The 18,106-nt window shown below is 35.7% G+C and overlaps 1 protein-coding gene across 1 annotated transcript in view; it reads left to right on the forward strand.

The window, feature by feature from the left end:
* Fam83b (family with sequence similarity 83 member B) overlaps positions 1-16,256 on the forward strand; it is a 78,231-nt gene extending 61,975 nt beyond the window's left edge. Inside the window, exons 3-5 of the mRNA XM_015487870.2 lie at positions 3,612-3,776; positions 4,459-4,583; positions 13,206-16,256. Coding sequence (XP_015343356.1) covers positions 3,612-3,776; positions 4,459-4,583; positions 13,206-15,516 — 2,601 coding nt within the window. The 3' untranslated portion in view covers positions 15,517-16,256. The remainder of the gene's footprint in view (positions 1-3,611; positions 3,777-4,458; positions 4,584-13,205) is intronic.
* The last annotated feature ends 1,850 nt before the right edge of the window (positions 16,257-18,106 follow it).

Here is an 18,106-nt window from a genome sequence, read left to right on the forward strand (position 1 = left end):
AGAGGAAAAAAAGGAAGCATAATTTTAATAAAATAGAGGAAAAATCAGTAGACAAAGAGGATTAAGGAGGAGGAAGAAGGATGGGGAAAAGGAAGTATAGTAGAGTGAATCTCACCATATTGTCATATGCATGTATATTACAATATTATAGGTGAGTCTTGGCATCAGGTGTATCCACAGAACACTAATCAAAAAAAAAAAAAAAAACTCTAAATGGATTGAAGAGGGCTCGGTGGAGTAGAGTTAGGGGAGCAGAGGTGGTGGGGGGGCAAAGTGAAAGAGCTAGGAACTGAATTGGAGTTAGTTATGTTCCATGCTTTTGTGATAATTAAAAAAGAATATTTTTTTAAAAAGGAAAAAAAGAAATAGAAGCCCCACAAAGCAGCCTGGCTTGGTTAACATTAGATAAACTTGTTGAAAATGTATAATCTAATCTCCTGGATGCTGACTTAGTGTATTATCTGCATGCAAGAATGACTGTCATTTGTTTTACCTTTGATGTGAATCATTCAATGGCTGAGTGACTTCAATTACTTTTTTATAAGCAAAAATCTTTATGTATCCTGGTAATATGTTTTTGTTCATTCCTAAAGTCTAAAATAATTTGTTGCAGGAGACTATCTGGTAAATTAAAAAGGAATTCTTAGATACAGAGATTAAAGAATATCATGTTGTATAGCAATAGAAGTTGTTTTGAAAAAAATATATATATATATAAATAAATGTGTGTTGAATGTTTTCTTTATGTTATTGCTCATGTATTATTACACTACTCATTAATGCATAGAAATTACATTAGATTAATAATTGTAGATGTGTTTTGAAACTTCACATATCTGATATTATTGAGAATATTTTCACGATGTAGGTGAGATTGTTTTCGTTAGTTTCTGCCTTCTGGTGCCTCATATCAATTCATTAATAAAAAAGAAATGAGAGACCCCACTTAGCATGGTAGAAATTGTTCTTCCTGCAGACAGTCTGGCTGAAATTTTTCACAGGTAGTGTGAAGAAGGTCATCTCCTGATACGACCATGGTCTAATATTTTGTTTAAATATAGTAAATAAAAATGTCTTAATATTACCAATGACTCAATCCTCTTCTAACATATCCTGATGTTGTCATGTGCCTGTTCCCATGCTATTCAATTCCCTTTCATTTTTTGATGGCTTTGGATCCTACTTCCTATTACTCTTTTTGACACTTATCTTGCCTCAATTCCTGGCAATTGAAATATACAATGTAAGAGATCTTTCTATAAACGTACTTCCTTGTCTTTTCCTGATGATCTTTTCCTAAAATACCTTAGCCATTGACTCCCAGTCATATCCTTGAAGGTAACCTGCAGATCCTCCCTATCTAACTCATGTATCCCTCTCTGACAATACCTTCTGCTTCTATTTCTGCCTTCTGACTCTGGTGTATGCTTTAATCAAACATTTGTCTTTTTATATTTTTAACCTCACTTTATGGAAAGTTTCAAAAGTAGAAAAAATAATACAAAGAGATCTCCTGTATACAGTAAACCATCCTCAAAAATTATGAATTTATGGCTAATTTTATTTCATTTCCTATAATGTGAAGTAAATACAAATCAAGATTTTTTTTTCCTTTGCGGCCATATTAACCTGTATATTTAAAAGATAAGATACACACTAAACCTAAACACACAGAATTCCTTAACATCTACCTGTCCTTTAAAACCAGAAAAACATTCAACTCATTGATCTCGTCCCCATTTCTCTGTCTCTCACAGTCATAGCATCTTGTTTCCACTCTATTTCCAGCCCAAATGACTAAAGATTAGTCATTTATGCATACCTTCAATTCCTGTGTCCTTTCTCAAGTTGTTACACTGTATGGCAGGACTACAGCCATTGTTAAATCAAACTCTCTGGCTATTCCATGCCTGTGCACCTGCAGCTGAACAAGGCCAGAGGAGAATAAGTCACAATCATTATTTATATACTGTTCCCATAACAAGTTTATCACCTGGTGAGTCCTTATGCTAATCAGCAACCAGACTCTATTTTCTTAGTCGATTTCCTTTCCTACCCTTCTAGATGACTTCTTGGTATCCTTTTCTCAGACCTCTAAAATATCTTTCTAAAGCTTCACTCTCAGTTGAGGACCACATTTCCAACAACACCAAGAAAATCCATTTTCTCCAGTGTCTCTAGCACATCCCGTCTTCGAGTGTTTGTATGTGGCTTTTAGGCTTCATAGGATCATTTGCTGGTTTGTACAATAAATGCTATAATTCCTTTGTTTTTGCACTAGATTCTATCCCTCATTAACCACTCAGACCCAGAGGCCTTGCTCTGGGAACTCTCCTCTTCCCACCTCCCCTCCCACATTCTCTTGCATCATTTATTTCCGCTCTTTACTGGAACATTTTAGTAGCATATACATGCTATTATTTTTCTCACCTTAAAACAAAACAAGTACAACTCCTCTTGACCTGCAGTCTTGCTTCATTTGTCTGCTTCCTGTTTATAGCCAAATTATAAAAAACATAGTTGTCTTTTGCAGTTACATCCAGTGTCTGTCCTCCCATTCACTCCCAGACACCTTCCACTAAGGCTTTTGCTTTTACTTTTCACTAATCTGCATGTGGGCTAGCAGTAGGATTTGGTGCTCCTAATACCCTCCTCCTTGATACTGTGCTTGGATTTCAAGATGCCTCCTTGCTGTTACCTTCTCTTGTTTTAGCCCATTTTAACTTTGGAGTGTCACAGGATTCATTCCTTGGTCTTCTATTTATCCTCTCTCCCTTGATGACTGGGATTCAATTATCTCCAGACCATTGACACCTAATTTACATTTCTGGCCCAGACCTCTCTACTCAGCATTCTATTTGGATATCCAGGCCCCTCAAACCTAAATTTTCTTCTTAATATTGCACCTAAAACTTATTGTACCTGCTGTCAGTTCTGTCTTTGTGAGGCAAAAAGTTTTAGAGTTGACCTCCTTTGCCTTTTTTTCTCACTCTTTACATGTACTCCATTCACAAGTCCTTTTGGCTCAAATACCCAGCATCGCCCATCACAGACACCACCGTCTTGGTCCCCACCATCACCTCCTGTTACAGTTGTTCTATTTCAAACTTTGCTCCCACTCCTAAAGTCTGTTCTTTTTTTGGGGGGTGGGAGAGGTACCGGGGGATCAGACTCAGGGGCACTTGACTACTGAGCCACATCTCCAGCCCTATTATTTGTTTTATTTAGAGACAGGGTCTCACTGAGTTGCTTAGTGCTTTGATTTTGCTGAGGCTGGCTTTGAACTTTCAGTCCTCCTGCCTCAGCCTCCCACGCTGCTGGGATTACAGGCATGCCACTGCACCTGGCACTAAAGTCTATTCTTAACACAGTTTCAAGAACTATGGATTTAAAACACAGACTATTATTGTAACAAATCAGCATATGTTTTTGCTTATTTAAAATATATTTTTTATTTATATAAAATGGCATACTTATTAGTATATGATTTATGTATATGTATGTATGTACATATTTCATTGTTTTCTATTTTGTCCAGTTTTTACTGAAACTAAGGAATTTCTTAATCTTTATTATATATCTGAAATTGCTTCCTATCCTTTCTTTAACAGGTGATTGCTTTAGTGATGGATATGTTTACAGATGTGGACATTTTCAAAGAAATAGTGGAGGCATCAACCCGGGGGATATCTGTATATATTTTACTCGATGAGTCCAATTTTAATCATTTTCTAAATATGACTGAAAAGCAGAGTTGTCAAATTCAACGTCTCAGGGTAAGAATTCTATTTTTTTCTCAGGCATTTTTGTGCATCATTTTCTTCTCCTTCAGTTTAAGTCATGCTAAGACTGATCATTCCAAAAGTAAAAAGAAAAAAAATGTATGTATACTTAAGGTGATACAATGATTGATCACAGACAGGCCCTCTGGAGCTTTTCAGAATATGCCTAAAAAACACATCCTTATATAAGGCTTTTCTTAGTTAACTTTGCTAGGATATTTAATGCTTCCATTTTGCAGGTACAACCTTGATCCACTGACAGGAGCAGTGGCTATGATTCAGCACATATTGCTTGTCAAGATCATTTAGCATACAGTTATCAGTTATGTTTGACTTTTGAAAGGAAGACCGATTTTAATTTGTTATTTTATCTTCATGATGCTATAATTCAAAAGGATTTGTCACAATAGGATCCTAAATAATTAATAAAATCATTCTGTATAAATATAAAACACCATCTACCGCTTCTTTAAGCTTTGTTGAAATGTATTTTATAAGTGATCATTTTTCTTGAGTAATTTTTGAGAGATTTTTTCACAATTTTTTTATGTGTTTTATAAGTTGAATTTAAGTAAATGTTTTTTGTTATTAAGGTTTTATATTGATATATATTTGACTTTTCAAAATATCTCCTTTCTAGCCATAATTTAAAATTTATATTTACATATAATTCTAGAATATTCGAGTGCGGACAGTAAAAGGTCAAGATTATCTTTCAAAAACTGGGGCAAAATTCCATGGAAAACTGGAACAGAAATTTTTGTTAGTAGACTGCCAAAAAGTGATGTATGGCTCTTACAGGTAAGAACATTGTGTTTGTCTTCAGCATTATCCATCATTTAAATAATTGATTAAGTTTCAAATTTTTATACAATCGTCTTAGCTCACTCTTAAAAACAAGAAAGGAATGCTTGCATAGAAGATTGGAGACCATGTTTCACTCTTGGTCCTGCCTCTAAAGGATTAAGACTCTAGGCAAATCCCATATTCCCTAGAGCTTCAGGTTCTTCTTCTAGAAAATGAGGAGTTTGACTAATATCTTAGGTTCCCTACAGCTCTATAACACTACCCAGGTAGTTTTTCTCCTGTGAAAACACTGTACAATGTACATTAAGTAACAACTACTACTTATAAAAATAGAAGCTCTTCACTGCTTTGAAGAGACTGTTGAATAGATTTTTCTTATTTTGGTGTTATTCAGCATCTTATCACACTAGATAGGCAACCCAGTCCAGGACAGGCTTATCCAGAGTATGCACACTTGTCGACATTCCCTTTTAAATCCTGGCATCAGTCCTGCATGAGATACAGGATGAGGCTGTGTGAACAAGCAGATAAAAGTACCTGCAAATATCTGTGTAGTGCCAGGTCATCAGGGCAGTGCAGATTCACTATTAAAGATGAGAGAGACCCCAGAAAAGAGGTAGATATAAATAGAAGTTGGGGGGTGGGGGGGGTGGGTAGAATCCATGGTCTCTTTTGCTTAAAGCTTAAAAGATCCCAGGAAGGAAGAACCACACTGAAATTCTGAAATTGATGGCCCCAAGCAAGTCATGTAATTTGGTTGCACTTTGATTTGCTGAGCTGAAAATAAGGATATTCATAGGACTTGCCTCATGACATGGTTATGAAGATTAAATGAGTTAATGCATCCTTAATCCCTAATCTTAGCTATTATTTTAGGGCTTTGTTATAACTATTATTTTCTGCTACCATTCCCTTTAAGCTCAGGGAGTTTTTTTTGTTGTTGCTGTTTGCAGTTCCAAGTGAACACTTGTTAAGAGCAGAAATTACAATTAATGCTTAAAATTAATGAGTCCTTTTAAAGTCTTATTATATGTGTATATATTTGTTCAGACACACTTAGTTTTAGAGTTTTTAATTAAAATTACAATTAAAATTGAGAGCTTATTTGACTCACAGAATAGTATTTCTTATTTCAGTTCATCATAATTAATGCTTTGTGTTTTTAGTATTTAACTTGACTTTTAATATTGTCTTCAGTAGGAAATTTCACCTGAACTTTGGTTTGCTACCACTAGGTATTAATAAGTGCCCAGTGTTCAGATAAATGTAGCTAAGCTGCTTTATATTGATATGGGGAAAAACAGATAATTGCAATCACCAAAATCAATACAAAGCAAAAACTCTATGTCGTTCTATCTATATCATAGGTCAGAGGTATAATTGGAAATGAACATGGAATTCCTAGGAACACAGATAATAGCAATTCACTAAAAATTCTAACAACTTTATTCTCTTTGTTATTTGAAGTTCATTTTGATTATACTTCTTTAAAATTTAGTGGTTGTCAACCATTTTTATTTTGTTTTTCATGACTGATATCATAGATATTTATTGTTAATAATATTTTCATGGATTCTGTTGGAATAGTTACAAACCAGTTTGATTTTAAAAAGTATCTCCTATACTTTGAAAACAGCCTTTGTCTTTCATATTCTGGTATTGCCATTATTTTCCTCACAGGAAAATTGAAAAATGGCTTCTTTAATTCAAAATTCTTTGCTGTGAGATGTCAATGGGTTCTAAACTCCCAGCCAGAAGGGCCTGGAATTTGTATTCACACAGTCACACATCTGTCGTGTGACAGCTCACACATCGTGGTGATAGTTTTTATACAATAGGCTTTTTGCCATAACATGATAATAACATTGATGAGATAAAACACTTAAATATTTTTTAATCAAAGAGTATAAAAATATCTTGAATTTGATAATTCCCATTTGAAATTTTCATATAAAACCCTGAAAGGTATTTAGTAAAGCATTTTCCACATATTGAACCAAGAAAGAATTTTATGAGCTTCTATTTCTTAAATCTTATGATCTTTATAAAAGTTACTTCCCAAAGACTCACTGAAGTTGGTGTCTCTCCAGTGCCATTTTTGATCAGACATGAAGATTTTCACATTTGAGATTCATACTACAACCAATATACCATCACTATGTACACCCCATGAATTTTACTTTTTAACACCCTGCCAGGAACCCAGAGTGTTTTTAATCCACTTTTTGGTATGAGAATTCATAGCCACACTTCCAACTTCATGACTAATATACATCCGTGTGTGTTTGGAGGAGGTGGGAGTAATTTTTTAAAATCAAATATTACTAAAAGATGTGTAGTACTAAACAGCATTTCTTGTTTTTTTTTTTTTATCTGTACTCACTGTTGCTTCTGACCTCTAAATGTAATTATTCACTTCCTTGAGCTAGTTCTTCTGATTCTTATTCCATTCCTTCAATAATGTGAGCATACTGTTCTTTCTTAATTTATCAATTTCAATTATTGTATCTTGGCGTTTCATTACAGTAATTGAGGAATTGTATTTCTCACCCATTCACATTCACTTTCCTTTCTTATCTCCAGTTTCTCAATATAGTTTTATCACAAGTTTTGCTAAATAAAAAGTCCAGGATTGTCGGGAGCTGCCCTGAATGCAGGCGCCTTTAAGTCCTGATGCACCAGGGTTCTCACCAATAATTGTGTTCAGTGTGGCAAGGCAGTGCCAGGTCACAGTAACTTGGGCATTACCCCAGCGTGGCTCCAGGAGTAGGCCTCACCTGGTGGGGTTGAGTTACACTCTCCTGTTCCTTTGTAATCCCTACCCTTTAGCCCCTTTTAGGATAGAATGTTCCATAGAACCTCCCCTTGTGTGTCCCCTATAGAAGAATAAAGAATTCTAGTGGCTCTCTCTCTTTCCACTGACCCTTATGGTCGGAGAGCCATCACAGATTTTGAAAAGAAAGTTCTGTGTGTTTGTGTGCTTTCTTTGTCATTTTCTTAAGTTATTGGAATGGTTAGATTTTGTGAACCCAGCATTAGGTCGCCAGCTAGGATAGATGGCGATATATTCACATCCACTTTCCTTTCTTATCTCCAGTGTCTTGATATAGTTTTACCACAATATTTGCTAAATGAAAAGTCCAGGATTACATTATTGAAATTCTGTCAAAATTGAGCATTGTTGAGCCATGGAGTAATTTATGATATATGTCTTAAGAGTGAATAATGGCTATTTTATTTTTGCTTTTATTCATTGTTCTTGTTTTATCTCTGTTGCTATGTTTCCAGTTGACCACACAGGTTTTGCAGCAGATGAATGACTTTTCCAAATACTGAGTAGCTGACAACAATCTGTGATGTCTAACCTGGCCTAACCAGGAGCACAATTAGAGCCCTCATATGTCCCATATTCCTGGGTGGTTTGATCTGTGATCTGTGATTTCTTAAATCCTACTTTTATTTGTTTTTGTTTCCATGTTTCTACTTGTCTCCCAAGTTTGCTCAAGAACATTTAACCCCCAAATTCATAATTCTAGGTGATTTGAAGCTTAGTTTGAGATGGAATTTTTGGCTGAATCATTTTCCTCCAAGTTTGGAAGGTGTTATAATCAGAGTTACTGTTGAGAAGTCTCAACAATTATTATTTCCATTCTTTTAATGTAAATCTTTTTTTCCCCCTTTCTTGAAGTTCTAGGACATTTTCCCACCACCCTAATTAGTTTGTTCTAATCTATATCTATTCTCTTTTTTTCCCAGTTTATTGAGGTATAAAGTTAAATTGCTGATTTAAGATCTTTCTGCATTTTTAATGTATGCATCAACAGCTTTCCCTCTTGGAGGTGTTCTCACTGTATTCCATAAATTTTAATATGCTGAATTTCCATTTTCATTTGTCTCAAGGTATTTTCTGATTTCTCTTGTGACTTTCTTTGACCCATTTGTTGTTCAAAACTGTTAATTTACAAATGTCTGTGGACTTTTCAGTTTTCTTATGCTATTGATTTCTAGTTTTATTCCATTATAATCAGAGAAGGTACTTTGCATGATTCAAACCTTCCTTACATTGTTAAGACTCATGTTTGACTTTAATATGGTCTATTCTGGAAAATATTCTATGTCCATTTTTTTAAAAAAAAAATTAGTTGTAAATGGACACAATACCTTTATTTTTATTTGTTTATTTTTATGTGGTGCTGAGGTTTGAATACAGTGCATCACACATGTGGCATAACCCCAGCCCCTACTGAATGTCAATTTGAGAAGAATATATATTCTGATTTTGTTGAGTGTTCTATGTGTGTTTATTCCACCCATTTGTCCATAGTATTGATCAAATTATCTGGGTTTTTATTGCTCTTCTCTCTCGTTCTATTTTTTCAAAGTGGTTACTAATTTTTTACCCACTCAATTTTGCCAAAGTTTGCTTCTGAATGATTGATGATAAAGCTGATCAGAAGTTGCATAGAAAATATTTATCAAAGTTTAACTTTCAATTGAGTGATTGACTGGGGTCCTGGAAGATTTATAGAAGGATTCACACATGTCAATATACATAGCTTGTCTAGGGCTGTTCAGTGTTTCCTGAGAATAATCTCTTTCCATGACTCTTTAATAGAAGGGGGCAAAATTTGGAGGTGATGTGGCACTGACCAGAGGGGGGGATTCCCTTTTCCAGTCTGTTTCTGGAATACAGAAATAGTCTATAATAACAACAAACTGGAAAAGGGAAATGGGGGCCTGATAATTCTGTTTTCTGCCTCAGTTTCACCTCTGCCTTGTGCTGTTTAAAGATCCTGAGCTAAGATCTTCTCGGGGTCACTTTCTGATGAAAAGGATGAAGGAATGGTGAATGGGAGAGGGAAGAGAAGGGAACCTATAAGCCCAAGACTTTCCGTCAATCTCCATTTCCCTGTTTTTGTGGCTTTAATAACCATCCTGTCTGTTTTATATCACTATAATTGAATACCACATTCTGTGTAATTTATAGAGAAAATAAACTCATTTCTTAAAGTCCTGGAGACTGTGAAGTGCAAGGTCAAGGGGCTGCATCTGGTGAGAGCATTCCCACTGGTGGGGATTTTCTAGAGTCCAAGGCGGTGCAGGGTATCACATGGTATAAAACTTTATAGCTTGGGTCTTTCTTCCTTTTCATATAAACCACTAATTGCATCATGGGCATCCACCCTGATGACCTCATCTAATCCTAATTACCTCCCAAATGTTCTGCCTCCACATACATTAGCATATGACCTTGAAGATTAAGTTTCCAGCACATGAATTCTGAAGGACACATTCAAGCCATAGCAATGACCTACCATCTGTTGTACCCTTTTCTTCCAACATTAAATCTATAAATTTTGTATTGGCCCAAATGGCTTATTCCCATTGGTACTCAACTTGCACAAACTTCCTCTGAATTGCTACCACTTTTCCTTTGGATTTCTCTGCTTCAGAATACATTGAATATTCCCACCTGTTACCTATTACCTTTGCTGTCTTCCTAGTAGTATAAAGGAAAGAAAAAGAAATAAACAAGCTTACTAAACAAATTTAACTGAAACCCTTTAAACTTTCCACAAATATAAACATCTCTGCCTTTTAATCTTCTGTGACTTAGAAAATAATAATTCATTTATACTTTCTTGTGTTTGTTTATAGCAAATATTTAAAAGTTTCTACAGTATGCCAAGCACCACTCTTAACCCCCTGAGAATATAGTCCTCAACAAGGTCAATAAGCTGAGAGAAGTTTTATTTTAGTGAGCAGGGAAGACAAAGAGAAAACAAACAATAAAATATTAGATAGTAATAATGAGGACCGGAGCAATCAGACCAAGGTAATAGGACAAAGCATGATAACATGGCTACTTTGACTAGAGTGATTAGGAAACAGTCAGTCAGGGACCAGAGGGAAGAAAGTATCTTCAAAGAAACAGTAACAACAAAAATCCTGGGACACATTATCTGGTGGAGCTATTATCTCTAGAAAGAAGACCAATGTAGCAGGAACACCTTCTACAAGGAGAGAAGCTCTTCAAGGTAGAACAGGAAAGAATGTAGAAAAGGTATTCTCTTAGGCCAGGTAACGAGGAGTTTGGATTTCATCTTAAATAAATGGAAAATTCTATGTAGGAATATGACATGACCCAATTTATATTCTGAATACATCACCTTTGCTACTGTTAATTGAAAAATAAGCAAATGAAGAAGAGCCAAGTTAGCAGATGACACCTCAGACTAAGGTCATAGGAAACAGGAGACATCTGTGATTGGTTTGGGAATCAGAGTGATTAGGACCTGCTTTTCTTCTTGGTTCTGGGAAAGAGAGCATCAGAGGTAGCTCCTGTTTTCTATCTTGATCGCCTGAAAGGATGATTTAGCCACTGACTTAAATAAGTAAGATTGGGGAGGAAACAGGTTGTGCGAAGAGAAGCGTTGGATGAGGATCGATGACATCTTAGTTTTATAAAGTTCATTAAAATTGCAAGTTTAGATTGCAATTTTCCAGAGATAAGGAAGAGGTCAGCACTGATAAAACAGATCTTATTGACATTTAGATAATACAAATTACCAAGGATGAGAGAGAAACACAGGAATCTGTCCCCAAACCCTACAGAATGCCCCTTTTCTCCAGATTCTCAGATTTACTAATTAAACATATTCAATCAAATGTCTTCCTGTTCCCTGAACTTTTATTAAAATATTCTGATTTACTGGACCTAGAAACTTTTCCCAGTTGTCATACATTTACTAGTAGCAATATCTTCTCAGGTTCCTAAACTCGACAGCTGGAGGGTATTTTCACTTCATAACCTATAGACATTCTTTATGGCATGAAGATCAGGTCCTTTCTTTTTCCTAGTGGCTCAAGTTTTACTCATTATTCCAATTTCTGCTAAAGTCTAGACTCTTACCTTATTCTTCATAGTAACTACAGTTCCTCATCTTTCAATCCAAATTACAAACAGCCACTAGAAAAAAATAATTCTTGAAACATCTCTTTTTACTGTAAATTATCCAATTTCAGAAACAAGTCCTAAGCAATCCAACGTTCTGCTTTGCTTTCAAGACTTCTCTCCCTTGCTTTCACAACTGGTTCACAAAATCCCTTACATAACTCTTTTAATCCAACTAAATATATTTAGTTCTGTGTTTGACTGAAACGTAGCTATTATTGCTTCCCTTACTTTTCCATATGTCTCTTTTTCCACACAAATTGTCTTCCCACGTCTTTCATGTCTGAACTTCTGAGTATCTAGTCTCTGTCAAAATTTCGCTAAGCTCCCACTCTCTTAAGGGATTTCCACATACTTTCTAGTTATTTATTTCATTACTTGATTACATGTTGTATTCATATCTTCAATTGAATTGAAAATTATTTATTGACTTTTGTACAATTTCTTTTAAGTCATCCTGGTGGCTCACATATTCACATAAAAAGCAGCTGGTAAATATTCTTAAACCACACATTCCACCAGGATAACAGATAAACTTGAGCATATCAGCATAGCAAGATTCTTAAGTGTTATATTGTTGTTTTGTGCATTTTAAATTATTACTATGCAGGTTTAAAAAAATCTTTATATTTGTGTTTGTTGTTGTTTCCCTCTATAGATAGTAAGATATTTTAATGTAGAATGTGTCTCTGTCTCATTTCTCTTTTGTATAAACCTCCATTGTATTATGTACATAGCATATGCATAGCATATTAGCAATGCATTTTTCCAGCATAGTGGTTCTTTATATCATCTATGTTTTCAAAAATCAGATTTAAAATTTGATAGAAAATTTCAAGAGAGCTGTTACCTCTAAAGGTGGAAAGGAGTTGAAAGTTCCATAAAGTACTGTAAGTCATTACAAACCTTAATGTCTTATAAATTGCATTCTATATTAAAAGATCCTGATTGACATTTTTGAATGGCATGGCTTATAAGAACTACAGTTACTAGTCCTGTGTACACCGAGTACAGGGAAGTATGCCCATTAGTGATTGAGGAAGCTAACTATAAATCCTGTTTACAGCTCCCTGCAACCTAAATTACACTTGCTGAGTAAGCCACAGAGATAACAGTCTGAAGACATTGAGACTTTCAAAATACATGCATTAGCACAGGCTCATCTTGCATTATTACATCCTAGGAGCATAGGGTATTGTAGCTATTATACTATCTATGTCCTTATTTTGGACTTGGGGAAAGTGAGGTCCAAGCTCATGTGGCTATATCTCTGCAGAAGCCAGGCCTCCCAGCTTTTCCTCCAATACTGGCTTTTCTATACCCTGGCAGGATAGTATATGTGAAATATAATATTGTTTACTCCATAAAATCTTGGTAGGCAAAGATGAAAAATGCACAGCAAGCTTTTCTCTGAGCTTCTGGAAAGTAGTATAAAAAACTCTTGAGTGGATTTAATACCAGAAGTTGAGTTGCTTTGTTCTTTGAACATAGGAGATACCTACATTACAAGCATAAATAACTGAAAAATTCTACAAACTGTGCTATCCAAGCAGAACAAACACCAGTATTCTTTTGTTAATATTAAATGACATTGTAGAACTATATATTATCATCATAATTTTAACCTAGCAAAATTATAATTTTCTTTCTTTTTTTTTCAGCTACATGTGGTCATTTGAAAAAGCACACCTCAGCATGGTCCAGATAATCACAGGGCAACTTGTTGAGTCCTTTGATGAAGAATTTAGAACCCTTTATGCCAGATCCTGTGTCCCCAGTTCATTTGCTCAGGAGGAATTGGCAAGGGTGAAGCATGGCAAGGCACTCTGGGAGAACGGCACCTACCAGCGATCGGTTTCTTCACTAGCTTCTGTTTCCAGCCAAAGAAACCTCTTTGGTAGACAAGACAAAATTCATAAACTAGATTCTAGTTACTTCAAAAACAGAGGGATATATGCCCTAAATGAATATGACAAATACAACATAAGAAATCATGGATACAAACCTCATTTTATTCCAAACTTTAATGGTCCAAACACAATCCGACAGTTTCAACCCAATCAAATAAATGAAAATTGGAAAAGACATAGTTATGCTGGGGAACAGCCAGAAACAACACCATACCTGCTGCTTAATAGGGCTCTGAATCGAACCAATAATCCTCCTGGGAATTGGAAGAGGCCTTCAGATAGTCTCAGTGTGGCATCCTCATCGCGGGGAGGCTATACAGGCCACCATAATACACCCGCCCAGAGTTTTGCCAATCGGCTTGCCCAGAGAAAGACAACAAATCTTGCAGAAAGGAATTCGAATGTGCGGAGGTCTTTTAATGGGACAGATAATCACATTCGCTCTTTACAACAACGAATGCCAACCCTCGAGCACACCACTAAATCATTCCTGCGCAACTGGAGAATTGAATCCTACTTAAATGACAATTCAGAAGGCACACCTGAATCAAATGGCTCCGCTTTAGGTGACCGATTTGAGGGCTATGATAGCTCTGAGAATTTGAAAGCCAATGCCGTTTATACTCACTCTCGGCTTCGCTCCTCTTTTGTATTTAAACCAACTCTACCTGAGCAGCAAGAAGTTAACAGTTGTACAACCAGCTCTTCCAATTCAACTATCGTTGATTCCCAGGGAAGTGACACACCTAAAGAGATCCCAGATACCCCTCCAAGTGTACAGCATTTGACAGAGAAACCTTTACCTGAATCAATCCCCAAGCTCCCAATTCAGTCAGAAGCACCAAAAATGCATACCTTGCAGGTTCCTGAAAACCAGTCACCAATCTTAAACCAAACTACAAATGTCCATGCAGAATCAAACAACTATATATATACAACCTTGTGTGTAAATAAGCAGGCAGAAAATCTGAAGAATCAACAAAAAGAGAATCTTCTTAAAAGACGCAGCTTCCCATTCTTTGACCATTCAAAACCCAATTTAGATCATGGAAATAGTAAGCATTATGTATATAGTACACTTACCAGGAATCGAGTTAGACAACCAGAAAAACCCAAAGAGGATTTGCTAAAAAGTTCTAAAAGCATGCACAATGTGACCCATAACTTGGAGGAGGAGGAGGGGGAGGAAGCCTCTATCAAGAAAGATGCTCCAAGTGGCACCACCACCAAATCAATTTCCATGGCTGCTTTACTTGATGTGAATAAAGAGGAACCCAACAAAGAACATGCATCAAAGAAGGAGGTAAAGGGTTCCCCAAGTTTTTTGAAAAAGGGATCTCAGAAGTTAAGGTCATTACTTAGCCTTACCCCAGAAAAGAAAGAAAATCTATCCAAAAACAAAGCACCTGCATTTTATAGAATGTGCAGTAGCTCTGACACATTAGTATCTGAAGGTGAGGAGAATCAAAAACTAAAGAAATCAGAACCAAAAGCTGATTCATCTCCTAGAAGAAAGCGTTCTTCCTCATCAAATTCTCAAGGCAGCATTCACAAGAGTAAGGAAGATGTAACAGTTGGCTCAATTCAGGGGATGAATCCTCCATCAGATGAAAGAGACAAAATAATACCTTCCCCAGGTCAAGTTGAAAGAAAGTTCTTGGAGAGGGCAGGAGATGCCTCTGCCCCAAGATTTAACACTGAACAGATCCAATACCGCGATTCAAAGGAGGTGAATGCACCTGTTGTTCCTGAAAGAAGACCAACCTCTTCTCCAAGGCCAAAGCCCAGTGAGCTTCTCCGAACTCATTCAACTGACCGGCGTGTTTACAGTCGATTTGAGCCATTTTGTAAGATCGAGAGCTCTATGCAGCCAACAAGCAGCATTCCAAATACCAGTGTAAATCGCCCAGAAATAAAACCCACAACGATGGGTAACAGTTATGGCAGAACCAGCCCAATGCTTAATTACAATGCTGGTGTTTACCGCTCCTATCAGCCAAATGAAAACAAGTTTCGAGGATTTATGCAAAAGTTTGGAAATTTTATCCACAAAAACAAATGAAATGCTGTAATTTCAAATAGCTATTGAAATATAAATGAATGTAGCTATAAATACTTGTCCAAAGAACACAGTGGATAGTTGTTATAACATGTGCACAGATTTCTGTAATGGAAGAACTGTGGGTGTGACTTACATGTTCACAGCATAGTAGTGTACAGCAGTTATTGTTCTGTATGATAAAATTAGTTGTGCTTAATTACCCTATAGATGGACTTTCTCTGTAAAGACATGATTTTAAAATTGTAATGGTAGGAAAAAAGTGTAAACTAAATTGTTTTCTTCAATCTGAAAAATCTTAAGTGTTTTATTAGAAACTTGAGTGAACAGGTGGTACATAGATTTTGACCATTCATTTCAAAGTCTGTGTTTTTGAAAAAAGAACATACTATAAAAAAGTGATGCTTTATGTCTTTATGATATTTTCACATGTTGAAATATATAAGAAAATGTGATAAAGCCTTTTTTGTTTTTAATTAACTTTAAATTTACAGGATAACTTGTCATGTTTTATTAGCTTTACTGTGGAGCAGTGTACAATTGTTTGGGAAAGAATAGTAACATTTAAACTATATAGTTCACCACAGTTTTTGATTTTGCTTAAGTGTTTGCAAAGTATGAGTCTCATGTGTACAACAATACTCATAGGATCCTGTTTCCCAATCTTTTAAAAACCATCTTGGATGTGCCTCTTTCCAGTTTGGACCCAGGCAGGCTCCACGCCCTGCCCCCCCTCCCCCCAATTAACTATCCATCTTCTATCATCATGATTTAGTCAATTTATAGCAAGCCAGAAACCTAGACTATATATCCTACTTTTTCTAACATATAAAGACTTCAGAAATATAATATCCTGCCTAAATTTTTATTTTGGATTAACATAACAGTACTGAGATGTTTTGCTTGAAAAAAATATTTACTTTTTGAAAAATGTGAGCCAAATATTATATGACACCATAGTGCTTTTACAAGAGTACCCTGCTGAAAGTGAGAACTAGGCCTAGTTTTTCCTTTACTGTAGGACCTGGTTGGTTTTTAAATCTTTATATATCTTGATTTGATGATGATATTCAGATTAGATGATACCCTTTGCCTTTCTTAAGTTATTGAAATTAAAGCTCCATATCCCTTGTAAACACTTACCTTGGCTTTTCTTTATACACAGGTATAGAATTTGAGAAACAATGGATCATGTCAGAAATGTGAAGTGCTTTTCTGACACTTTAAATGTATCATTTAACATCTTCTAAGTCACTATGAGGGACATACATTGTTTTAAAAATGCAAGATTCAGTCAAATATTAATATCTATAACATTAAATTAATTAAAATAATGACAGTATTTAAACACATGAAAAGAAACATGACAGTAGAAAATTGTGACAGTAGGGAAAAGAAAAGCTTAACATGTATTGAACACTTAACTATAGACCAGGTCATGAGCTAGAAGCTTAAGTTGACATGACCATATTTTGTGGGTGACATTTTCCCCAATATTTATATTCATAGATGATTGGTTTGATAGTTGAGACTCAGGGAGATAATGTCCCAAGTCACATAACTAATAAGCAATGGCTCTGAACTGTCACATTCCGTCACAGTCACTACCTCCCAGTCGGTTCAGTGCCTGTCCTGCCCCACCTGGTAGGATTAAAGCAACAGTGATCAACCAGGAGAGGTTAAGCTGAATTTCACCAGATAATAGGGACACACAAACCTTAAATTAATTATCATAGGTGAGGTTGAGGGATTAAAATGAGATTAAGTTCCGAATATAATCTAATGGGGCCAGTTTTAATTGCTAGGAAGCCATTGTCATCTCCTGCCACCAGAAGACCTGTGACAGTGAGAGCACAGCCAAGGGAGCCAGAAGTGAGTTCTGACCTGTAGGCTGTGGGCTAGAGAAGGGTGCATCCCGTCAGGAAGCTCAGTGTTAAATACGCTGTCTCATTAAATATTTACAATGACCCTGTGAAGTAAGAATCTCCTTTTACAGAAGACAAAATGAGCTCTGGAGCGGTTACATGACCTTTCAAGAGTCACATAGCACTGAATTGGCAGAACTGAGGTTTGAGCACAAAGCCTGTATTTTTCATCCTATGCTGCACTATACTTTGCTGGCCTCTCCCCTGCTGTTCTTGAAGAACTCTTGTCTTTTGCTCTTTCTCCTTTTACAAATCATAGAAATATGCCAGTAACTGTACAGAAATAGCATTTTATAAATACAAATCCAAAATGTATACTTAGTTTTATATCATCCACAAAAGTAGGGTTTAAAGCTTCCATATAATAAAGGAAATTCCCAAGTACTGCAACATGACTTTTTATTGTTTTGGAAAAATGAGTATCATCAACTTGAAATTTTCATACTCCCTAAGAAATTAATAGCATAAAAATAAAACTTTTTGAGTTTTCATTTATTACAGGAAAGGTAACCAATTATATTTGCAGAAAACTTGATTAATAATAACCTTTGGAATACATATTTCCTTGTAAATCAGACAAAGGATTCCATTTGCAATGAGAGACATATTAATTATTTTGTTGCTTAATTTTTATAGTTACCTAGAGATTATATGATCTTCATGGGTTA

Source organism: Marmota marmota, unplaced genomic scaffold (genome assembly GCF_001458135.2).
Source record: "Marmota marmota marmota unplaced genomic scaffold, marMar, whole genome shotgun sequence".
Classification (NCBI taxonomy): Eukaryota; Metazoa; Chordata; class Mammalia; order Rodentia; family Sciuridae; genus Marmota; species Marmota marmota.